This window comes from Oryzias latipes, chromosome 16 (genome assembly GCF_053564925.1).
Source record: "Oryzias latipes strain Hd-rR chromosome 16, Olatipes_Hd-rR_3.1".
Lineage (NCBI taxonomy): Eukaryota > Metazoa > Chordata > Actinopteri > Beloniformes > Adrianichthyidae > Oryzias > Oryzias latipes.
The window spans coordinates 31,405,942-31,430,476 of NC_136252.1; the positions used below are offsets into that span (position 1 = coordinate 31,405,942).

Below are 24,535 nucleotides of genomic sequence, written 5' to 3' on the forward strand. Positions count from 1 at the left end.
TGAATTTTAGGATATGTCCACCAGAGGGCAGCAAGTCACTCTTGTTTTTTTGTTGTGTTTTCTAGCCTGAAAAAAGATGTGTGAAAATGTGTCAGACTTGTAACATTTTCAAATAAAAGATTTGCGATCTAACAACCACCAGAAGCTTAATTTTTTATCTAAATATATGAAATTTTAAAAAACAAAGACATCTTGAAATGTTAGTATAAATTATTACATGTGAAATCGTATTTGGTGAAGTTGCAAATATGTCCACAAGAGGGCAGCAAGTCATTTGTGACTCGTGACTTTACAAATGAAAGATTTCATATTTATAATTCATATAAAACTGTCGTTTTCATCTAAATATATAAAAAATAAAAAGAAATCAATCTTAAAAATTTTAATTTGTTAATTAAAAATAAAAAGTGACTTTTCTTGACTTTTTGGTGTATGCAAAAAAATGCATTACACTTGAAACATCCATTTTCTTATCCCGCTGAATCCCTAGGTGATTTGAAACAACATTGTCAGACATTGGAGTTACATGTATGACTCTTATTACTGTTATCTTCTCTCTTGTTCCAGGTAAAGCAAGCCCATCAATCAACATGACAGGAGAAACAAAGGTATGAAATGAAACAGACCGATTTTTATTTTTGAAAAAAAAAGAAGGTTAGGATCGCCTCTGAGACTGATGTAAATGACACCGGGATAACAAATTACACACGATTCATTCAGAAATAATAGATCCATATCCCTCAAATTATGTTCATGTTTGTCAAATTTGAATTCATGATTGACACAAACAGAAAATATTGGTAACAAAAATACAGATTTTATCATTATTGATCAAAGGTTTATGAATCTGAAACTGATTTGTCTGCAGTCCTAAACTTCACCACTGTGTTCTGCTCAATGCAGTTCCTGCAGCAGATGTTGATCTTTCACATATGGTTGAATGTCGGGTGAAGACCAAAGTGGTCCTCAGACCAACCACTCCTCCATGCAGGTGGTGAACACGGTGAAGTTGGAGTGCCACTCCACGTGCTTCACCCCAGACTGAACGCACACCGACAGGTCGCCTCGAGCGTCCAGCGTCTGCAGACCAAACGTGTCCTTCACATAAAACTGAGAACGACAAGAAGAAAGATTTGAGCTCGGAACACTTTGTTGATCAGAAAAGTGAGGTAGGAGGATCAGAGATCATCATTTCAAACTGCAGCTGAAAACTTTTCCAGATTGTGGGCTTGTTTTAAACGCTGGCAGCTAAGGTGGTTGAGAACTCACCTCCTGGTTCTTCATTTCCACGACGTTTTCTTCACAGTCATAGAATCCAAAGTGGCTATGACAGAAGGAGAAACCAGTCAAGCGGAGGCGTGGAAACTCTTTTTTGAGTAGAAACAGGATTCATAGGCAGCACCGACCCAACACAGCATCACATCAAAAGATGCAGTTTTATCTTAATTTTTTTTCAAAAACCTCAAGTCCTGTTTTGCTCAAACACTGAAGACTGGTCTGAATTATTTGTTCTTGTAAAAATATGGAGCAGATTAATTATCAGGTCTGAGAGCAGAAGCTTTACGGTCAGATCTGGTGGAGGACAGTCATACCTGGACTGCCAGGGGGTGATGACGCCATCGTCAGGTCCTCCAATCAGCACCAGCTTCTTGATGCGAAGGAAGTTTTCTCTCCATTCTGCAGAAATTACATTTTTAAAGCTGTTCTTATATGAAACAAACACGCCAGAATAGGAGTGAGGAAGCTAAATCCACCACCTTTCATGTTGCTGTGCGGTTTTTCACCGTTCAGCAGCGGCAGGAAAATGTTGTGCCTCAGGTAGGCAGAGGTGTGGTGAGGATCTGAGGAGAAACTAGCATGCATGAAACTTCCTCACAGGTTCAGATCTCTTCCTCTGTTCTCACCTTTCCAATATCCACAAACGGACAACTTCTGCCCAAGTTTGTTGTAGCAAAAGACATAAACTTTTGTCTTTGCGCGGTCAGGAAAGACGCGGCTCACGTAGTCCGTATCTGTGGAGGGAAGCAATTCTGTTTCACAAAAGAAGAAGTGCGGATTTTTTTTAGACATGGTTGGCAGCTTCCTGACCTCCGAACTGTCCGGCCAGAGGAGAGGATAGAGCAATAAAAGTGTGGACGTTGTGGTTTGGGATCAGGGAGAGAACTCCTCTGCAGATCAGACCACCTGCAAGAAAAAAAAGGGGGGGGGAATCTGTTTGCTGCTGGAACCACAGCTGCAGAAACCCCAGGGGGGAAACGCCATCTCCACAAACAAGCCCTCATGAGCAGCATCCTCCCTTCTGAGGCCCCACCAGGATGGCAACCGCTCTGATGTCATGAGCGTGTTCGACCGGAGCCACCTGAGGCCCCTTAAGCGCCGACGCCATCACATCCATCAGGTAGGTCGCTGTGAGAGCGTCAGCTTACCTGCTCAGAGGTTAAAGCTTTGATTTGAAGAAAGAGCTCACCTTTTCCCTTCTGAAAGCAGGTCTGATTTAATACACCTGGGATCTGTGCTCATCTCATGTTAAGCTCTGACCCCCACCCAAAGCCTTCGTGGGTGGGGGGGCCCTCAGTCATCCTCAGACAGACTTTTGGACGCGTCCTTTCTGAGTAATCGCTCAGAGATTGTAGGTTTGAGATTTGTGTTGTCCTGTCCTGAGGTCTAATCTGGAACAGATTTCTGTGTCGTGAGCTGCTTGACGGCATCACTGAGAGCAGGCTTCTGATACTTTATTTACTGTGATGAGATAAGGTAACTTTGACCCTACAACTGATCCACACGTGTTTAATTCACAGTAATCCACATTAATCTTTCTTTTAGAGATTAGTGTCATAGTTTTCCAACCAACCAAGAATCTAAGGAAAAAAAGAAAAAGTTACACGACTTCAAGACCGTGTCACACCGCTACTACGTACATTTTGCACATGAAAATTGGTCATACATGAAAATACTTGAAAAAAGTGAGAAAGGTGGTGGTCTTTATGTGAAACTAACACAGATGTATCACAAACCACGTTAGATCAACGGAAGAAGTACAAACAAACCATGCAAAGAACACGTAAATCATTGTAGAACATGAACCGTGCGTGATTATTGAACTGTCTATGTGCAATTCATTAGTGATTCATGCGTCAATTATGTCATTTGAACGTGATATGTGCGCCGTATACGCGATATAAAGCTATACATCAGTGGTACGTGCGTGAAAAGTCTGTTCGACATACGTGGAAGGGTAGTGGGAAGCCACAAATTTGTGTAGGAATCTTGCAAAAATCACGCACAATCGCATGAGATTTTGGTAATGATTGAGTTTAAACTACGCAAAATACGCGTAAACTACCTAATTCTCAAGCAACCAAAAATTTGCTGAAAATCAAATTCATGTAAAGACCCTCGACGGACATCTGCGAACATCGACGAATGTGAAACGCAAGAAACGCTTATGAATTATGCACATTATCTAATGTATCAGGCAAAAACCCAAATTTCATGCAGAATTCGGAACACAGGTGGGGTGGCTGGCATGGGTAGGTGTGGGGTGTGATTTAATGAGCTCTCCAGAACTTTCCAAAATTTGACTAAAGGGAAAAAGATGAACTCTGCAGGGGGGGAGGGGGGGGGGGGGCTTCCACACCTCCCTCCTGATCTGTTAAACATCAACCTCCTCCTCTGTGTTTAGTTGATCCTGTTTTTAACACTGTTCAGCGACTACAGATGAAAAACAGCCTTTGGGTTGATTCTGCCACATTACAGCAATGCGTATAATGTGCCTGTTAAATAAATAAATAAATAAATAAATAAATAAATAAATAAATAAATAAATAAATAAATAAATAAAATAAACCCTCAAGATGAACCAGAATCCTCCAGGTTCAGCTTCTATAAAGGACTGTTTTATAGGACTTTTACATGTTTTACCACAATAAAACTGTTACAGAATAAACTCTAACATGTGGTTTTATTTCTCCAAAGAGAAGACTTTAGGTGAGTTTCAGGATTCAGAGACAAGAAAAAAAACCTCCGGCTCTTCCTGCTTCTTTACATCTGGACTTCTCATTTTCTTCTTGATAAAGAAGATTTTTGTCGTTTGTCCTGGTGACTTTTTCTTGAGGCTGAATCATAACATCTGACTTAGACAGACAAAAGATGTGTTCTGCTCTCCAGCCATCTTTTTTTTGTCACTTCTCTGTCTGATGACAAATCTGGTATTTTTGAGCCTCTGTTTCTGGTCGTTTTAAACGTTTGACCCTAATTTGAGATGAAACGACTTGTTTCGCTTCTTGGAGTCTTTGTTCACCCTCGGCTCCAGATTAAAGCTCTGAGCATAGACGGGTTAAAAGAAGAAGACGGGTTGAATGACCTTGTGAAAAGCAGAGGAGATGGACGCCTTCAGGTGACCTCTGCATGATGGATTGGATGACCTTTCCAAACTTGTCGACCTGCTTCCACATTGGCTCCATGCTTGACCTGTAGTTCAGCAGATCGATCAGTATCACCTCCGTTCCTGGATGCGCCTGCGTGTAACCGAAAGGAGAATCAAACTTTATTGACCAAATAAAGCAGAAGCAGCAGGTGCAGACGGCGTGAGGCGGGTTGGCAGCCACACTCCCGAGCGAAAGCGGAAGCTTTAGGAATTGAAAATCACAAAGGGAAGAGAAATCTTTGGGCATGAGGCTGCAGGTGATTTTCACTTCACTGAAAACGCTGCTGTTTCAGAAGACTCGGTTCTGCTCACAGCGTTTCCTTTTTTGTTTTTGACTAAACAGACAAAATAGGAGATTTGATTTCAATAAGGGGATTTGTTTCATCACCTGCTTCATCACCTGCTTTTTTAATGCTTTAATAATTGCAGTTTATTAACTCATTTCACGAGAATTTTAAATCGTTGGCACTGATTTAAGATAATCAGTGAATATTTTGGTTCATCTTTATCAAAATAAGGACTTTACGAGAATTACGTGAAGTCCAAATGTCAAAAAGAAATCAAATGAAATGGAAAAATGAAAGACAGAATCAGGACTTTATTTATGCACATACACAAATATAAATTTAAAGATGTAAACACCCTGTTCGTGTGTATTTTTTTACTTTCACTTTCATCAGTCGAACACAGTGTTAGCTCAGCTCCCTTTTCTTCTAGATCTTATTGAAATCAACCTGCTTAGAATTTTTGAAAACCTTTGTCCACTTTATGGAGACTGTTTCAGATCAAAGCATGTTTTTAATAGATGCATAATTATCTATAATGTCCATCCAAACTGGTGTAGACAGCTGAAGTCCCAAACAGTGCAGATCCATGGTCATGGATGGATGGTCGTGTTTAATGAATGGTTGGTTGGCTATAAAATGTCAACATCAAGCTGCTTGTGTTGGTTCTTTGCAAGGTGGAAGAACCCATTCTATTCTCATATCTTCTGGTGATTTGATTTGATTAAGTTCATTAACTATTTTTTGCAAATCTGCCAAAGAAATTTATATATATGTACAGTTCACAGTTTCAGCTCCAGCAACTAAAATAACAGAAGAGCAACAATTATTATTATTTTTTATTTAAACACAAACAGTCAGCAGCTTTTAAATGAACATTTCAATAGTGGAATACTCTAGTTTGGGTGAACTTTTTTTCAAAATAAGAGTGTTTTCTGTCTGATAAACAGAGCTGTGTGGAAGTCCTACCTCCTCAATAAAACCAGAGAGGGTTTCCAGCTCTTTGGGTCCGTCGAAGATGCCATGAACAATAATGACAGGCTTGTAGGCGTCGGTGCATCCCGCCGCCAGCAGCAGGAGGAGCGGCAGCAGCACGCGCGCAGGTGGGATCATGCGCGAGCTCCTCATGTTCAGCACGCGACCACAGGTGATTCAGTTCGTGCGGCTCTGCTGCGGCTGCTGCAGCTGCTGTGCGGAGGACAAGCCAAGCGAATAGAGGCGTTCGTTTATATGTGAGGGGTGTGCGCGTGCGTGTTGTGGTTGTGTTACATCCGCTTCTAACAAACTTTTTTGAAGCATGCCACTCACTTGTAACAGCAATGCAAATGTAATGAAAACAAAAGAGTACATCAATACTCTGCAGATCAAATAATAATAGTAATAAATCATGTGTTTATAACAAAGTAGAATAATTATAATAATAAACAGTCTCTTACATTTTTGTCCAAAGTGTATAAAAGGGTGTAATGTGAGGTTAATTGCACAAATAAGTGAAATCAATGTTCATTATAAAATAAAATTGCAGACATAAACCGACTGGCAGGCTGTTTGGCCCTCTGCACCATCAAACACAGAATGACTGCATTAAAGATGCTTTACTGTCATTGCAGGGACCATCAATCTTCAGAACCCGTTAAATCTCTTTAAGGGGTTATGGGGCTGCTGGAACCAGCTACCATCGGGTGGATGTAAGGTACACCCAGAACAGGTCACCAGTCTTGTTGCAGGGCCACACACAATCACACTATAGAGGCCATTGAGAGACACCAATTACAGCAGGTTAACCCATGAAGAATTTTCCTGGACTGTGGGAGGAAGCTGGATGCCCAGAGAAAAAGCCATGTGGGCTCCAGGAGAACTTCACAAAGAGAGGGCTGGGATTTGAACCCAGATCTTCTCACTGTAAAGTGAGAGCGCTAACCACAGCCTCACTGTGCATCCCTCATGAGTGTCTGAACTAAAAAAAAAGAAAGAAACATGAATAAGTAAGCAAATTCAGGTTTCAGGTTTGGTGATGTGTGAAACAAGAGTGTCAGCAAGACTGAAAGCAAACAGTGGAGAGATCAGCCACACTGGAGGCAGAGCTGAAGATGTTGAGGTTTTCTAATGAGGATGAATGGATCAGAGGAAAAGCTCATGTTAGATTTTTTGAAAGATTTGGTTGCCCCTTTTGCTGTTGCGTGTGACTGCTGTGTCAAATTGGCTGGAGTCATGCTCCTTGTTACCTAACCTGGACACTGGCATGGTGCTAACCGGTGTTTGGTGAGAAACTGGGGTGCAATTGTGCTTAGGGAAGCCATAATTAGCTTGTGTCTGATGAGTATTTCTCTTCAGCTAATTTGAGTCTCCTAAGACCCAAGCTAATATTTAAGCTAATCCTCTAAACACATAGTCACAAGGCTCCAGTTAAGCAGAATTGCCTAGAAATATAACCCAAAATGTGATGTCCAAAGGTCTAAGAGATGAATTCCTTCCCTCAACAAAAAGAAGTCTATCAAAACGCACAAATATACTAACTCTGTACTAAAATTGAGGCAGTATACTTCAAGTGTACACATATACTGTGTACTCTAAATTTTTTAGTCTGAAGAAGTATTATTAAAATACTTCCTACACTATGCGTACTATACTGGATATAGTTATATTTAGGCTATAAGAATGCTTCATAAAATAAACTTCAAGTGTACTACGTTTTCCTGAGGGATATCTTTTACTTTTTGTATTAAACTTTGAAGGACAAAAATTAAGTAATAGCACAAATCTGCCAAATCAATATTTCTGTCCATGACAATTTACAAAGGACCTAAATTTTCCTGGCAGTTTTATTAAAGTGTTGTTTGCCACCACAGAGGACAATACAAGGAGGCAGACTGAGATGGTCAGGTAGAAGGATGCTGAGGTTGGAGCTACCAGGAAAGAGGCCTACATGAAGACCAAAGAGGATGGAATAAAGAAGGACATGAGGACATGTTGGTGTGAGTGAGGAAGATGCAGAGGAGGTTGGTTTGAGGTGAATGATTTGATCTGGCGACCCTTAAAGACAAAGGAGAAAAAGAGCACAAAAAAAAAAACCTTTGGAGCGCCTGCCGTTTTTCTTTTTCAGCATTTCTGTTACATTTGTGGTATTCTCATTTTTTTACTTTTTCACCTTCGTGTGGATGTTCTTCCAAAGGTGGTTGTATGGGATACAGAGGATAGTGGGAAATATGAAACATGTTGAGAAGATCATGTAATTTCCAGACTTCAGTTGGGACATTTCCTAAACCAACACCTTTTAAAGGAAGACATGCGAGTGGGAATTGTGAATTCTGTGGTGATGCCATTGACTGTATATAGAGAACTGTGATGTCACATACAGAAAGTGCCTGACTGCAAAACGGTGCATTTGATCAAGTAGGCAGAATTATCTGATAATGTAGGACAATTGGGTGACTATGCCAATCATTTTGTGTTACGGGTAGGAAAATCTCGCAAAGTAGTATATATCGTTAGAACACCAGCTCCAGCTAAATGAAGACAATTCAGTTGCCATTTTTCCACCATGATGGAGCCAGACAACAGCTATTGGTCCGAGTAGGTCTGAGTCAAAGTTTCTATGGCAACCACTGTCGCAATCTGGGGTAAGCGTGCTTGAAGTCCTTGGGATTAGCAAGAAGATGTTTTTAAAAAATGTATCAGAGTAAGAAGGGTTATTCTGACGAATAGAATAAATGAGTAATAGCTGTTTATTTCTCAATAGAGGTTTATAGGATTTTGGGTTCTTTGAGGTACTTCCTGTTTGATCCTGTTTTTTGTTGTTTTTTTTTTTTTTTTTTTTTTGGGGGGGGGGGGGGGGATCCAGTTCTCTTATACAGTCAATAGGTGGTGCCAAGACTATAGAATCTAGGTAGCACTAAAAGGCTGGAGAGTGTAGCTGAAGAGTTGTGGGGACATCCTGATCCACACTATGTTTACGTTCCAGACGGGCCGCTAATGCACCAAAAAGCTGTTTGCCAACCATCAATGCACCACAGAAGAAGAAAATGATGTACTACCAAGTGTGGCCACACGAGGGCAGTGTGTGCTGAGGTCCTCGGATACGCTGACAGTAATGTATTTCCGGGTCGTCATCTAACGTGCGGCGAACGAATTTGAACAAAAGTATTCAATTAAGTTGTTTACGCTCTGCGTGGTATGAGCGGTCTACACGGGTGGAAGAACAAATATTCAGATGGGCGCGCGTGCCCTCCAAGTGTCCACTGAGGAGCTCCGCGAGACATAAGCGAGGCGCATCGCTGTGGAATTAGCTAAGTCGGCTAACTAACTCTGTCTGTGGTCACAACAAACTACGTTTGAGGATTTTTTAAAAGCGGTAAGATATTATGATAATTAGCTTTTTGTGTATGCTTGCTTTTTGACAGCTGCAACATATTTAGGAATAACTTAACTCAGCGGGTGAAAAGTTAAATTATTCTGGTCACTAAGTGGAGAAAATAAAAATCTCCACACTTCTAAAAAAAAATTTCTGTCTATTTTTAAGGTTTTTCAAAGCAACTGACTGTTCTGCACTTAGTGCTCTAAACTTAAAAACCAACTCTGGTGAAAATCGTGTTAACATTTATAAAATTAAGCTTAAAAATAGCATTTCTGAACATTTCCATATTCAAATCGTTGTGAATCAGGAGCACACGAAAAAGATGCTGTATGTAAATAGATGTGACATAAGACCAACTACAGCCAGCCACAAGCGCCTTGCTCCGCTCCATTCTGATGCATCCTCATCTGAGCTCTGGCTGATCTCTCGCCATTTTTGTTGCACCCATAATATTAGGTCAGCGTCGTGAGGAGTTTTAAGCTAGCAGGAGAGGGTGTCAACTGGGATCTTTCAGTAATGGAGAGGGGAAGAGGGGCGGTATTGCTCCATGACAAAGGTCCCGCCCACAACTCGGAGTTGAACTTTTAATTATCTGTCCTAAAAAATGGCACAGTTTTTTTTTTTTTTACTTTAAAACAGCATAATCAGAATTAAAAGACCATTCGGAACGCTTTTACAAGAGATTAAAAGGTGATCAGAGTTTTTCTTTTAAGATAAAAGTTGTTTATTCATCATCGTAGGCTGAAATATTGATGAAGTCTTTTTAATAAATCTGTTCCTACTTTTTTCTTTTTTTCCCCTCATCTATTGATTTTTCCTTTATAATGCCACATTCTTTGTTATTTGTCAATTTTTAAGAACATTTGTTTGTTATTTCCCTTCTTACCTGATGTCAATAACCACCATCTTTTCTTTGTGAAATAAAACTCAATGGTCAAAATGAGCCAGTTGTTTTGTTTCTTCCTCCAATCACATTGTGATCTTCTGGAATGTAAATGTATTACCTCTGCAAAATCATTAAGTTTGTGCGTCTTTGTTGCTTTTTTAACGTCTCTCTGATCAGGCGCCATGGCCAGCCTGGAGCAGTGGGTCAACGACCGTCTCCATGACATCCTGGGGTTGAGTGACAGGTACGTGTCTCAGTTCATGATCGGCATCGCCCGGAAGTCTTCCAGCCCGGAGGACTTTGTGAGTCGCCTGGAGCAGACGGGAACCATTGATATCGACCAGACCGTGGCGAGTTTTGCAAAAGAGCTCTTTGACAAGGTAGTTTTATTAAACTGTTCTTGCATATAAACATTTTAGGCATGCTTCTTTACAGTTTACGTGTGTATTTTAAATTGGATTACTTCATGTGCTACGGAGTGATCCCTCGTTTATCATAAGAGTTATGTTCCAAACTTAACCTGCAATAGGTGAAAGTAGGATTACAGATGGTTTAAGGTTGTGAAACCTATCACTACACACTTTATACGCTTTTCTTAGACAGATGTGAACATTTTCAGACTTTTCTCTTCTGTTTAAACTCTCAAAGTTCAATTCTAGGGAAAAAAAAGTCCAGTTTTAAAGAATAAAAAACAAAGATGTGATCGCAATCAAAGTTTTATGTAGATTTGGGGAGCTGCACATATCTGTATGGGTGGCGTGGTACATAGGAGATTGACTGACAGCCAATGAGGACACAGAATACGACGCACTATAAAAAAATTGCCCTGCCAAACAGCGAGACTGTAAAAGATGAACCAGGGTCTAGTGAGAGACCGCTGTATTTGATACATTTTGGAGTGACAATCTGTTGGCTCTGTTGCAGATTCCTCACAAGCAGGTTGCTGAGAAACCGGCCCGTGCAATCGAACGACAAGCCCTGGAAATGCAGAGGAAGAACCAGACGTACACGCTGCTGGAGGACAGCGACAGTGGCGAGGACGCTGTGAAGGAGGAGCAAAAGGGCAAAAAGAACAAGGACAGAGGAGGCAAGAGGAAGCACATCAGACAGAAAAAATACAGCGAGTCATCGAGTGAGGATGAAGCTCCTAAAAGGTGATCTTTACTCCTCTGTGAAATTATTGAAAGCAGTTTTTTTCTGTATTAATCATTTAAAGTTCAATCAGCCAGAGGAATATCGACTAGCTTTTTTTTCAGACTTTAGGCTTGAAACCAAAACTCTCCTCACTGTTTTTGTGGAAAGAGGACAAATTAATTTATTATGAAGGACTTGCCAACCAAAAAAATAATCTGCATTACTCTTGAATGTTTCTGTTTTCTTTGAAAGAGAACTCTGCTGCTCTTCAAAACCGTTTTCTATCTTCATCTGTAGCAGCAGGCCAACAGCATTTAAAGTATTTAAAGTCTTATTTGAAACAAAATGAGCATCTTCCTTTATATTCTTCCTGATTGGCTCTTAATTTTGGTTGAATGCTGATTCTATCCTCAAAAAGACACAATGTTAAGCATTAAAATACAGGCTAGTCTTAACAAATTTGACGACTCCCATTAAAAAGTTCAGAAAATGTTCCTATTTTCACAATTTTGTTTGTTATTAAACCATAATCCTTCACAGTAAAAGTGAAAGACTAGTTTCTATAAAACGGCTCTTCTGAACTCTTCTGTCAAATTTCAGGGGCAAGTCCGGCTCAGATGACCAAAACTCTGGCAAGAAAGACGAAGAGGAGGAGGAGGAAGAGTGGGAGAAGGAGGAGCGCGAGCGACTGCAAGACATCGAGGAGAGAGATGCCTTTGCTGAGCGAGTCAGACAGAAGGACAAAGACAAAACCCGCAACATCACGGAGAGGACGGACAAAAAGGTGAAAGATGCTGTTTTCTGCAGAGGAGCTTCTTGCAGCAGTCTGACCTCATCTGCTGCTCTCTCTTCCTTCAGGCTTATGAAGAAGCTCAGAAGAGGCTGAAGATGGCTGAAGATGATAAGAACAACATGGTAGCGGCTCTAACCACTATGTTCAAGTTGGTTGATTTAAAGCGTGTGGCTAAATGTGCCCTTGTGCTTAAAGTTGCCAGAGTTGAGGAAAAAGTCTCGTCAGTCGTATTTAAAGAAGAGGGAAGCTGAGAAGCTGGAGGACCTGGAGGCGGAGATCAAAGACGAGGAGTACTTTTTTTCTTTGGACGAGCTTACTGAGAGGGAGCGGCGGGATCTGGAGCACAAGCGCATCCTCAGAGACCTGGCTCAAGACTACAAGAAGGCCGGAGCCAAGGAGCAGGAGGAGAGGAAGAACAGATACTACATGCCAGAGGAGAAGAGACGGAAGGTAAGCTTTGGAGCTGCAGAAGGTGAGGTCAGTTCCCCGGGCTTCAGCCTGAAACGATTTCTCAATGCTGAGCAGGATGTTCCTGAGCGGGACCTGGAGCTGGAGGAAATCCCGATGGAGCTGGGAGGGGAGCAGGGGCGCTGGGAGGAGGAGAGGCTGAAGACGGCCTCGCTCAGCTTTGGAGCCAAGAAGGAGCGGGAGCAGGGGATGAGGGAGGAGCAGGAGAGGTACCAGTTGATCCTGGAGGAAGAGGAGATGATCGAGTTTGTCACCACGGCCATCACCATGAAGGGGACCCGCAGTGAAAAGGTGAGCCCTCGTTTTCTGTTGAATCCTGCCAGGAGTTTATTCTCGGATCCCATATGAACAGAAGCAGCAGCTTCAAAAAAAAACATGACAGATGGATGAGAGCCCATCTGTAGATCCTTTCAGACAAATTCAGATGAGCGTCAGTCTTTTGGGTGTTTTAGGAATACAACAACCACTAGAGGGCAGAGTGTCAATCGTTCCCACCAGCTTTTCTGAATTCCAGAAGGATGGAGAAGTTTATAGAATAAGAATGTGGACTCCTTTCGTTTTTACCCCAAAGTCTCAAATATTCTGGAAAATTCTGTTGCATCTTAAAATGAGAGCCTGTACCTTTTTATATAGGAGGAAAAAATCTGGGTCCTCCCCCTGCAGGAATCCCCTCAGCTTCTCACTCGTCTGTCTTTTTATTGTGAATATGATTCACTCAGGATCAGGAGGCCCACGCTCTGTCCCAGGCGGAGCTGAAGAAGCAGTCCATGCAGGAGGTGCGCCGCAGCCTACCCATCTTCCCCTACAGAGAAGACCTGCTGGCTGCCATCAACGAGCACCAGGTGCTGGTCATCGAGGGGGAGACTGGTTCAGGGAAGACCACCCAGATCCCCCAGTACCTGATGGAGGAGGTGAGTCCCACAACAGCACCACATCCCGGGCCGTGTGAGGGACGAATGGTCTAAACACGATCACGGTTGAGAAACTCAGACATGTTCGTGACGCTTTAAATGTTTCTAAGAAGGTTTTCCCTCAAAGTGTTAAAGCCTCAGCAGCCTGATGGTGAAACTGTTTTCAGGGCTACACGAATGGAGGCATGAAGATCGGATGCACGCAGCCTCGTAGGGTGGCCGCCATGTCTGTGGCGGCCAGAGTGGCAGAGGAAATTGGCGTGAAGCTCGGGAACGAGGTGAGAACCATACCATACCGTGATGGGAGTATCTGTCTTCCTTTCGCTCCTGACTACTCCTGACTGTCCATCAGGTGGGCTACAGCATCCGCTTTGAGGACTGCACGTCAGAGAGGACCGTGCTCAAATACATGACGGACGGCATGCTGCTCCGCGAGTTTCTCACCGAGCCGGACCTGGCCAGCTACAGGTACCGCTGCATCCATGGCTCTGAACTCGTTTCCCCTAAAAGTCTTGTGGTTTGGGCTAAAGGAGAATAAAACCTCCCAGAGTCGTTCTTCACACTAATGTAGCAGCGCCTGTTCCCCCTGCAGCGTGATCCTCATCGATGAAGCCCACGAGCGAACGCTGCACACAGACATCCTGTTCGGGCTGATTAAAGACATCGCCAGATTCAGACCCGACCTGAAGGTTCTGGTGGCGAGCGCCACTCTGGACACGGAACGCTTTTCCAGCTTCTTCGACGACGCCCCGGTTTTCAGGATTCCCGGCAGGAGGTTCCCCGTGGATATTTTCTACACCAAAGTGAGGCAGACTGTTGTTTAATTCCGACTTCTTCCTTTTAAATGGGGAAAAATATAAGTGGAACACGATCTGGAGGGAAAGTCAGAGTTTGACATTAAAACAAGAAAAAAAGATGATTACTGAACATGAACTGATTCATGGTTGGAGGAGAACAAGGTTTGTGTTTAAAGAAATCCTTTTATTGATTTAAATAGATCTGCACCTACAAAATGCTGTGTTTGCTTTTAGCTTAGAAAGTTTAAATTCCTTTGAGTTCCTCTGTTCAGTTTAAACCTCTAGGTCATGAAAACATGCAGAGTTGAAGTTTGAACACTTTTGAAAAACAAATTGAAATAGAAATCGGGAATGTGAACGTAATTAATTTGCAAAGGTTTGTCAGATGTTTGCTCGCATGAACATCAGAGCCGTGTTGACGGTTGCTTGTGATGTTTGATGAAGGCTCCTGAGGCAGACTACCTGGACGCGTGTGTGGTGTCGGTGCTGCAGATCCACGTCACTCAGCCTCCAGGAGACATCCTGGTCTTCCTCACAGGACAGGTACCATTTATTTCAAACACAAATAAGCATAAAAAAACTCCACCATTTTTCTTTATCAACAGTTTTCCGCACATCGTTAAACTGAATAATTTTTACTGCCGAATTTTTGCTTCTTTTTTTTTTTTGTAGTGTGATTGTATGGAAACAAATTGCATTCAATAAAAAAAAAAGAAAAACTGGACTTTTTGTTCAAATTTTTCTGTGATTTAAAAAAATATGTATTTTTAAGAACTACACTAAAGCAGAGAGCCACAAACAGGCACTAACCTCATCTGCTCATGAAAACTATTAGATGACCTACAAATAAAAGTAGAAAAGCCTCAACGTGTCCTAGACGTGATCCGTTTTGTTGGTGTTCGTCACCAAGTCATCAGTCTGTTTTGTTCTTCCTACTGACTTTATCCACAAACATTGCAGAGCAAATCGTTGCGGAAGTATTAAATATTGACAAGTATGAACTGTTTGTGTATATATATATATATATATATATATATATATATATATATATATATATATATATATATATATATATATATATATATATATATGTGTGTGTATATATATATATATATATATATATATATATATATATGATCAAAGCGAAACGTCTTTCTTCCTCTGTGACTAAAGAACTGAAAATGGAAATGGAAGCAGAGGCGGTCTAGCAATCAGATGGGTGAGATGATGATGACGACGTAGAGCCACGACTTTCAGAGGGGGGGGGGGGGACAGCTGGCTGGGGAGAGCGGGGAAGGTATCGATCCGCCAACCCTCTGATTGTTGGACGACCTGCTCTACTGCCTGAGCTAAACTGCCGTCCAATAGCCAAGTTTGACTTTTTTTCACGTATTTCTTTCATGTTTTCTGAGCTGTCCCTTCATGAACAACTGCCATGCTTGCTTATGTTACGATTGTTAGGACTTTTAAAAGCTGGATGGGATTTATTTACACAAGTAAATAATTTTATTGTTAGTTTAGTAATTAGTAAATGGTTAAAATAGCTCAAAGACAAAGTTAAATCCTGTTTTCTTTTCTTCTCAGAAAACATCTAGAAAGTTTTATTTTCATGTAAGGTTGTTGTCACAGTAGATGCTGGAAGTGAACCTGCAGCTCCCTCTGGCTTCACGTTCGGTTTTTCTTCTGCTGTCTCCCGCAGGAGGAGATCGAAGCGTGCTGCGAGCTTCTGCAAGAGAGATGCAGGCGGCTCGGATCCAAGATCGCAGAGCTGCTCGTCCTCCCCATCTACGCCAACCTGCCGTCTGACATGCAGGCCAAGATCTTCACCCCGACTCCTCCTGGAGCCAGAAAGGTGGGACGTGCAGTTATAGACAATTCAGTAAAAACAGAAATAACCATTATAAAGAAACTCTCTATTATGATTTATGATTTTTGACAACATTTTCTTGTCTAAATTACCAGTAATAAGAAAGATTCTAATAGTTTCAAACTCTTTGTACTAATACTCTTCAATTAGTTTTTCCCCTCAAACCCTAGCTTTAGTTCTTAATTTTTGTTCTTTTTATTTACAAGAAATGCTTAAGTTTTGGAAAATCTTCATTTACTTCAAGTTTTACAGTGAACTTTTAAAATTTCATTCAGCAATAAAGAATAAATACTGTAGAATTATTTATTTTTCTGCTCCTTTTCTGTTTTTACACATTTTTAAAGAGATTTATGACCATTTCCAGCTGTTTATTAATGTTTCTCAACTACTTTAGTGCATAACTCTTTACTTCGTATTTTACTTAACTGTTTGACACTTTTTTTTTAAAAAAGTTTAGCTTTCTATTTTACTTTTATATGTAAAATAGGCTTCAGTTCTGCAGTTTTACAGTTTTTAGGCCAAATTAATTAAATCTGTTAAAATAAAAATGAATGTTTAGATCATTTGTTCCAAAACATAAGAATTTAAATAATTACTAATTAGTTCAATTGAAATAAAAATATTTTGTCTTTAATATTATTTTAATATTATTTTTCCCGAGTCTGTTTTACCTTCTTAACCTGATCCTGAAGTGTTCAATTTAGCATTTTGTGTTTCCACCTTAAAACGTTAAGTTTTTATCATCAATTGGCTTCAAACTGAGATTTCCATGATGTCATTTTGTCTTCAGTTCACCAACAACCTTCTCTTTTGTTTACATGCTGTTTCTTCTCGTCAATGAAAGGTGGTGGTGGCCACCAACATTGCAGAGACGTCCCTCACCATCGACGGCATCATCTACGTCATCGACCCCGGCTTCTGCAAGCAGAAGAGCTACAACGCCCGCACAGGCATGGAGTCGCTCATTGTGACGCCCTGCTCGCGGGTAATCTTCATATTGATCCCAAAAAATGTCTCGACTTTACCATGAAGTAAGAGTTTCAGACACACCGCCCCGTTAGCTTTAGTTTGGCTTTAAGCTTTGGAATCTCCCATCATTTTTACTTAGAATTGAACAGTTGGCCCGATTCCTTAAAAAATAAGAACAATTGTTATTGATTCAGGTAACAATTAAAAAACTTGTATAAAAGATGATGGAAATATAGAAGAAAACTTTATTGATCCTGTAAAGGGGAATTACCTTGTTACCATAGTTGTATTAAAAACAGCAGACAGATCAATAATAACACTAAAAATAAAACCTTTTTAACTTTAAAAAAGCGTCACGGTGACGTGTGGTTTACGAATGTCGTATGAAGAGGCAAAGCCATGCGGCAGCTCCACAGAATCGCTGCTGTTGCTGGGCCCTACACGAAGGACGGCTTTGTTTCAATCACAGGCGGGGGAGTTGATCGTTCTTTTAGTCACGAGATTACACCTTCAAGGAATTTCTAACATTTCTGTTAAAAACTAAGGATGTTGTTTTAAAACATTTTATTGTTTGAAACCCATTTTCTCTCCAGTTTTGACTTAACAGTAGGAAAACTACTGACTTTTATTTTGAAATGTAAAAAATGTAAACCTGTGTGCATTAACTCGTCCAGAATTCACCTACAGACCAAAAATGAAGCCAGTTCGTTCCTGCATGTGAGCGTTTGAGCTTTTGATTCCTGACGTCTGCATGTTTGTGGTTTGATGTCAGGCTTCAGCCAACCAGAGGGCAGGCCGTGCAGGCAGAGTGGCTGCTGGGAAATGTTTCCGGCTGTACACCGCCTGGGCCTTCAAACACGAGATGGAGGAAACAACCGTGCCTGAGATTCAGAGGACCAACCTGGGGAATGTAGTTCTCCTGCTGAAGAGTTTGGGTGAGGCGATCGGCACAGCGGGTTTCCTTCACAGCTGGTTGTTCCATATTTGGAGGTGAATTTTTTTTTTTTTTCGTTTTCCTTTTAGGCATCAATGATTTGATTCACTTTGACTTCATGGACCCGCCTCCTCACGAGACTCTGGTTTTGGCATTGGAGCAGCTCTACGCTCTGGGAGCCCTAAACCACCTGGGGGAGCTCACAAAGGTGCAAAGTTGAATAATGTGTTTGAAAGGGTCAATGGGGTTATTGCTTGAACGATTTAATACTTTTTAGGTCATTTCAGTCATTAAACTGTATTATCTTGCTTCAACTCAGAATTCTGAGTCAGATTTCTGACTTAATTTTCAGAATTCTGGGATTAAAGTCAGAATTCCTGTTGCTCTTTTTCTTCTTTCTCCATGGCCCTAATCCTCTTCCAAAGTAAATTGTATTTAGACACAAATCTTTTTTTTTGTATTACAATAAATTTGAAAATGTTGTGTTAACACTGTTGTGTTAAAGAACCCAAGAACAATTTTCTTTTGGAGTCTTAAAGCTTTTAACAACAACTTTTGTTTATTCATATTGGGTAGTAAGAAATTAACAGCTGCCAAGAAATAAAAACATCATAAAACACAGAAAAATGGAAATAAATAAAATGAATAGAAAAGAAAACATATGCCAAACTTGACTCAGTGGATTTTCAGAGGTTAAAAAAGGTCGACCTATTGTTTGATTCTAATCCTTGCTGTTAGATGGATGAATTTAGTCGATCTTTTGACTTTTGCATTTCTTGTTTCCAGCTGGGTAGAAGGATGGCAGAGTTACCAGTGGATCCAATGCTGAGCAAGATGATCCTGGCCTCTGAACAGTGAGTGTGTGCTTAAAGAAAACCTTTAGTCTTAATACATCCATTAATCTGGTCTTCAAGATTTCATTTTTACAGTTTCTAAGTGCAGCTAGGTCTTTTTCTTTTACATGGTTTCAAAATAAATCCCACTGTTGCACTTTTTTTGGTCTCTTAAGGTGAAAATGTACTTCCTGTGGTTTGTTTCAGGTGGATTAGATATTATGTAGCCACTAAATGACATTGAAAGAAATGGTATAACAAAACTGAATTCAGTTTTTCATTCCTCAGTATTTTTATCTCCACTGTTTTTTTTTCTGAAACTTTCAATAAGCCACTTATTATTAATAGAAGCTGGAATTCACCTCGTCTGACATTAAGCGTCAAAGAGCTGTTTGTTCGTCACCTCTTCCAGGTACAAGTGTTCAGAGGAGGTGCTGACCATAGCGGCCATGCTCTCTGTCAACAACTCCATCTTCTATCGGCCCAAAGACAAAGTGGTGCACGCCGACAACGCCAGGATGAACTTCGTGGTTCCGGGAGGAGATCACCTGGTGCTCCTCAACGTCTACACGCAGGTGACAGGGACAGAAATCCAGTTTTCCGTCTGTGAAACCATGCAGGAGACACGAGGAGTAACTGTTCCATCTGTGCTCTTCAGTGGGTGGAGAGTGGATTCTCCACTCAGTGGTGCTACGAGAACTTCATCCAGTTCCGCTCCATGAGGAGAGCCCGGGATGTCAGGGACCAGCTGGAGGGGCTGATGGAGCGCATCGAGGTGGAGGTGGTCAGCTGTCAGGGAGAAAATGTGCCGATTCGAAAGGTTGGTGCTTCTCAGCCCCCCCATAAACCCAACACCCCCGTCCTGCTGCTGTCCGTCTTAAATCACCTAGCTGTTAAAAACCCCACAGAGCAAAACAGCTGATCTTCATCTTTGACGTATGTCACGGTAATGTCAAAACCTCCTAGAGATGTTAAAGTCCCACTCAAGCTATATTTTCTTTCTAATGCAAAATCGTTCCCTAAGCAGTGATGAAAGTCTTCCGGGAATTCCCGGAAATCCGGGTTTTTGAGCAAACCGAACGTACTTTCCGGGAAATAAAGACCTGATCTCTAGGGACAAATCGCTTTCCGGATTAGAAAATGGTCTGAAATCAGATAATTTTAGCTTTATTTTCTATATTTCTCCGCAGATCGCTTCCTCTATGGTCGTGGCCATTTCTCGTCTTCCCGGCCTAATTGACCAATGACGGGACGTTTTAGTTGCTTTCGGATGCGTCGACGGGTCTGATTGGCTCTGTCTGCACCACGTGGTCAGCGTGACTTGCTTCCCTAGAGACCAAAACTGGCGGTCCACGCTAAACTTTCACAAACACACCTGAAGAGTTTGCGATCAAATTTGTGTTAAAATATTGGCAGGCATCGTCATTATTGAGCGTGGTCACGACCTCAGTTGTGAGAAGACGATAAAAAACAAATTGAAGTGGTCTTGGCTGGAAAAAAAAAAAGATTTTTAAGGTAGTGTAGGTCAAATACTTTTTTGTGTAAAATAATCTCAAAACCACATTTTGAAATAATTTCAATTTTAGTTTTGAGTTTCAGTTTTTATTTTGAATACATTTCTCTATCTAATTTATTTGTATTTCCTAATTACCATGATTTAGTTCAGTATAGTTGACATTAATTATAAGTATTTGATGGTTTGGACCCGCACTCCCTTAAAAAATAATGTTTACAATGTTTAGTTTAGTTTGTATGTTTGTTTTGATATTTCCCAGATTACTTAGTATTGGTGTTAAAGAATTGATGTATTATGTTATAGAATTATAGTTTAAAGCAGATCCCATATTTTGATGTAATTATAGTTTGAGAAAACAGTGCAAGTGGATGTTGTACATCAGTCACTTCTAAAGCAGAAATAATGTATAAATAACTGAGGTATTTTCATAGAATATCATAGTTACTGGTGTTCTTTTTGCCATTTGGGGCTTTGATGTTACTATATTTTAGCAATTGTATGTTTTGCAGCTTTAAGGAAAAGCGTAGATTTTTAATTTGAATGACAAATCATGATGCTCCAATTAGTCTTAGTTTCTTGATAAAGAAGTGAATAACTAGCTGCCAGAATGCACCAGAATGCATCTAAGACCACGTATTTTTCCAAAATTTCGCTCTGTGCCCGCCATATCGCTCAAAAAAAAGTTCAGGGATTTTTTCCTTGCCTGACTTTCATCACTGCTAATGGTCTTTTAATTTAATTTGCAGTTTTTTGCCAAACTCCAAAAGCATGTGTCGTTTTTTTTTTTAACGATATATTTTCTGCAGCGCGGCAGGAGTTCATTAGAAATCCGCCTCTGTCCTGTGGCGGGACCGTGTACACAGAAGTTAGCTGTAGAGTTAGCCTCGGCTAATTTCCCATCACCCCTTTGGTTACACGCCCTCCTGCTAGCTTACAGCTCCTCGCTAACATTAACGTAGCAAAATACGGTGAGTTATATCTGAGCTATCCAGCCCTGCAGCTTCGAGCCAGACGGCAGCTCAGACGAGCAAAACAAAGTCATTAATGGATCTAATTGCCTGCAAGAGGATGCATCCGAATTGGAGCAGAGAAGGGAGACTTTGGCCCCCCCAAAGCAGTGGTTGCCTCACAAACATGAGCTTTTGGAAACTGGGTTTTTGTCTGCTTCTGATCCATCGAAATTCTCAGAGACACAGTTTTTTAATCTTAAATTCTTTTATACATATGTCCTCCATCGTGAAAAAATGCTATAAGAACATGTTAAAAACACAGTTTTCATTGGAGTGGGTATTTTTAAACTCCTCTCCCAAAAGACATTACATTTCCACTCCTCATTTCTGTGTTTTCTTACTTTCTTACTTCTTTCAGTACCTGACCTCCACACTAAAATACTCGCCATACTTTTACCTGTTTATTGGTAGCAAGTTTGGGGTTTGAATTTAAACAAATTCTGGTTTCACAAACAATTTTGTTCTGAAAGGCTCCACCTGTTTCGTAATAAATTTAGCTCAGACTTAGACGAAGAAAAAAAAGCATTTATCAGATGTGACGTTCACACACAGCCCTGACACAAAGAGGCCTCCTGTTTCGCCATGAATACATTTAGAAATGCAAAACCATCCGTCATTGAAAAAGTCTTATTCACACTTTTAAATCAAATTCTTCCTGTTTTGCTTGTGCAGCAAAAAATACAGCACAGAGGCAGCACATTCTAAATCAAGCCAAGAATTGAATTAGATACAGGAATTTAAAAGTTTTTACTAAAAAAAATAAGAGGAAACGGAGTCTGGGGTTTTTTTTTTTTTTTTTTAACCATTTAAATATCTGCAAAACAGAGGCAAATGAGAGCAGGAAAAGCTTTACAAATTTCTCCCGACATGTGATTGTAGTTTATGTTTGAAGTGTTTACTACTCCAGGTTTTCACATCAAAGCTGAAATACCAAGAACTTCATTCACCAGAGGTCAACAAAGAATTCACAGAAGGCCTCTAACAAGGAAAAAAAATGTCTTCGCTGTTGAACAAAAGTTAAACGAATCACTTGTTTAAAGACCTCCTGTTCTTTGAATGTCCCCTTTGGGTCACTTTTTTTTATGAACTTGGTGGGTTCCTGCTAAATCTGGAATCAGACGATGATGTCAGAGGTTTTTTTTTAATAATCATCTGTCAGAAACGGTTGCCTCCTATCTTTACAGCACCTCAGGAACGCACCCTTAAAGTAGTTCGGATAAGGTCAGGGCGTTTCTCAACCCACCCCTTCTAATCACAAACCTCTGTTCCTCAAACAAAAATATTTGCTCAGCTTCTCTTCTGGTGGGCTTTACGGAGAACTCAGCCTTTCGTTCCGTGAAGTCCACAGTCAGAAAATGTTATAAAAACTGCCACAATGACCAAGAAAACTGATTCATCCCTAAAAATCACACATTTTCATGACTGGTAAGGAGCAGTGAGACGCATACATGTCTTATTTTATTTCTGCCCTTATATCACACCTCAAAGAAGGATTGGCCTTTATTGCCTGCTGCCACACACCAACACATTACATATACCTCCAACTTCTTCTTGACACATTTTTTTTTCCCAGTATTAGTACAACATTTCAGAATTTCCTGCTGAGCGTTCCAAACTTTTACCCCGACAAAAGAAAAACATGTCTGCTTTAATAGCAGTACGAGCAACTTGAAATTTAAAATCATACTTCCTCCTGTGATTTTCATCTAAGGAAAATGAAACTTTTTGACATTTGGTGAATTTGCAAAACTAAACGTCATTGAAGCCTCCCTTCGAGACCATTTAGTCGCAGAAAAAGAAACTTACAAAATTAAGGATTACGGGCAGCGCTCAAAGTTTTTTGCCCCATTTTATAATCATTACGTCAATATTACATATTTGGATGTTTCAGTAAACAGTTATTCCAATACGCTATTATTATTATTTGTCTTTCAGTTTATTTTGTTTCTCAAAAATGAAAGGAAGCCCTCCTTTACATTGCCAGCATTCTTCGTCAGATCTTATCAAAAAAAAAAAAGTCAAGAGGTTTTTCTATCCTGATTACCATTTAGATTCACTGATCTGAAACGGGAAAGCCCAGTTTCCAGTACTTTTTTTCCTCAATCCATGGTTGTTTGAGCCCTGACGCATACCTGAAACCCAGGCGTTTGTGGAGGTAAACGGAACGCCGTCCGGTGTCTGACTGAGCCGGCTGGACAGACCGGTTCTGTGTGTTGACTCCGACTGAAAGCTGATCAGGTGCTTCACTTCCACCTCCATCCCACTCTGATAACCTCTGCACTCGTCTCCTCAGAAGAAAAATCGGAACTTTTTGAGTGTTGATTTTCATCTTTTTTGGTCCATAAGCCATAAGACACCCCCCCACCCCAAACACACACATGCACATACACACCAAATCCTTGTTGTCATGCTGAGTCTCATAAGGGTTTGTGCCTCTCTCTCAGGCAGTGACAGCCGGGTACTTCTACCACACAGCCCGGCTCAGCAAAGGCGGCTACAAGACGGTGAAGCACCAGCAGACGGTCTACACCCACCCCAACAGCTCCCTGTTTGAGGAGCAGCCCCGTTGGCTCATCTACCACGAGCTGGTCTTCACCACCAAGGAGTTCATGAGACAGGTCTGCTGCCGCCGCCGCCGCCGTGAGCGTGTGTTTGAAGTGTAAACGGGTCGGGGCCTTCCCCACTGATCGCGCTGCCGTTCACAGGTGATCGAGATCGAGAGCGCCTGGCTGCTGGAGGTGGCTCCCCACTACTACAAGAGCAAAGAGCTGGAGGACAGCAGCAACAAGAAGATGCCCCGCAAGCAGGGCAAAGCCAAGGAGGAGCTGGGCTGAAAGATGACGGGAAATTCCAAAGGAACTGCATTTGCTCACATCTGCACAGTTTATCTGGTCAGAGCAACGAAGGAGTCATCACTGATGAACTGGTTTAATCATAAACAGGAAGAGAACAAAGAAAAAGTGCAGAGTCATGGGGTGGATTCTTGGGGCCGCAGGACGCCGCTCTGGCCTTTAACACCACTCTTTAGCTTCATTTTTCCTTGTAATAAATCTTTGCCATCACCTGCTGTTCTCATGTGTCTTTAAGCAGGAAGTCTGGGTTTCTTTTATTTTCCTTTGGTTGCTGATTAACACCCCGGAGCTGCTCTTCTTGAATGTATTTGTTTTTTAGTGCGGTTAATTTTCAACAGTAAGTTACGCAAACTGAGCGGCATGTTTCGGTTATTTCATTTGGTATATCAAAGAAGAGCAGCTTTGAAAAATATGTAAACATTACAATTGCTGTGTGAAACTCTGGTGACAAACCAAGAAATCAGGTTGATTCCTGTTCTTGCTCTGTCAGGTAGAGCCGAG

General features: G+C 41.0%; 2 protein-coding genes across 5 annotated transcripts; one reads left to right on the plus strand and one right to left on the minus strand.

Moving 5' to 3' along the window:
• Positions 1-611: 611 nt before the first annotated feature.
• On the minus strand, positions 612-5,930 carry LOC101158556 (lysosomal thioesterase PPT2). 2 transcript variants are annotated; one of them, XM_004078487.5, is made up of 8 exons: positions 5,680-5,929; positions 4,364-4,517; positions 2,089-2,184; positions 1,905-2,012; positions 1,758-1,841; positions 1,593-1,677; positions 1,270-1,324; positions 612-1,110 (listed from the first exon to the last, which is right to left on the minus strand). In XM_004078487.5, the coding sequence occupies exons 1-8, from the start codon at positions 5,836-5,838 to the stop codon at positions 967-969; spliced, it is 885 nt and encodes a 294-aa protein (XP_004078535.1). In that variant the 5' UTR covers positions 5,839-5,929; the 3' UTR covers positions 612-966. The 2 variants fall into 2 exon arrangements, with proteins under 2 accessions (XP_004078535.1, XP_078788866.1); XM_078932740.1 differs by lacking the exon at positions 2,089-2,184 and having other exon boundaries at positions 5,680-5,930.
• A 2,740-nt stretch (positions 5,931-8,670) lies between these two features.
• Positions 8,671-24,244, plus strand: dhx16 (DEAH (Asp-Glu-Ala-His) box polypeptide 16). 3 transcript variants are annotated; one of them, XM_011485769.4, is made up of 21 exons: positions 8,671-9,061; positions 10,128-10,330; positions 10,875-11,104; positions 11,685-11,868; positions 11,943-11,999; positions 12,073-12,327; positions 12,403-12,636; positions 13,065-13,256; positions 13,424-13,534; positions 13,609-13,724; positions 13,849-14,059; positions 14,498-14,596; positions 15,753-15,905; positions 16,765-16,905; positions 17,662-17,824; positions 17,913-18,031; positions 18,610-18,677; positions 19,069-19,231; positions 19,315-19,476; positions 23,627-23,800; positions 23,888-24,244. In XM_011485769.4, the coding sequence occupies exons 2-21, from the start codon at positions 10,133-10,135 to the stop codon at positions 24,014-24,016; spliced, it is 3,159 nt and encodes a 1,052-aa protein (XP_011484071.1). In that variant the 5' UTR covers positions 8,671-9,061; positions 10,128-10,132; the 3' UTR covers positions 24,017-24,244. The 3 variants fall into 3 exon arrangements, with proteins under 3 accessions (XP_011484071.1, XP_078788684.1, XP_078788685.1); XM_078932558.1 differs by having other exon boundaries at positions 8,671-8,797; XM_078932559.1 differs by lacking the exon at positions 8,671-9,061 and adding an exon at positions 9,699-9,754.
• The last annotated feature ends 291 nt before the right edge of the window (positions 24,245-24,535 follow it).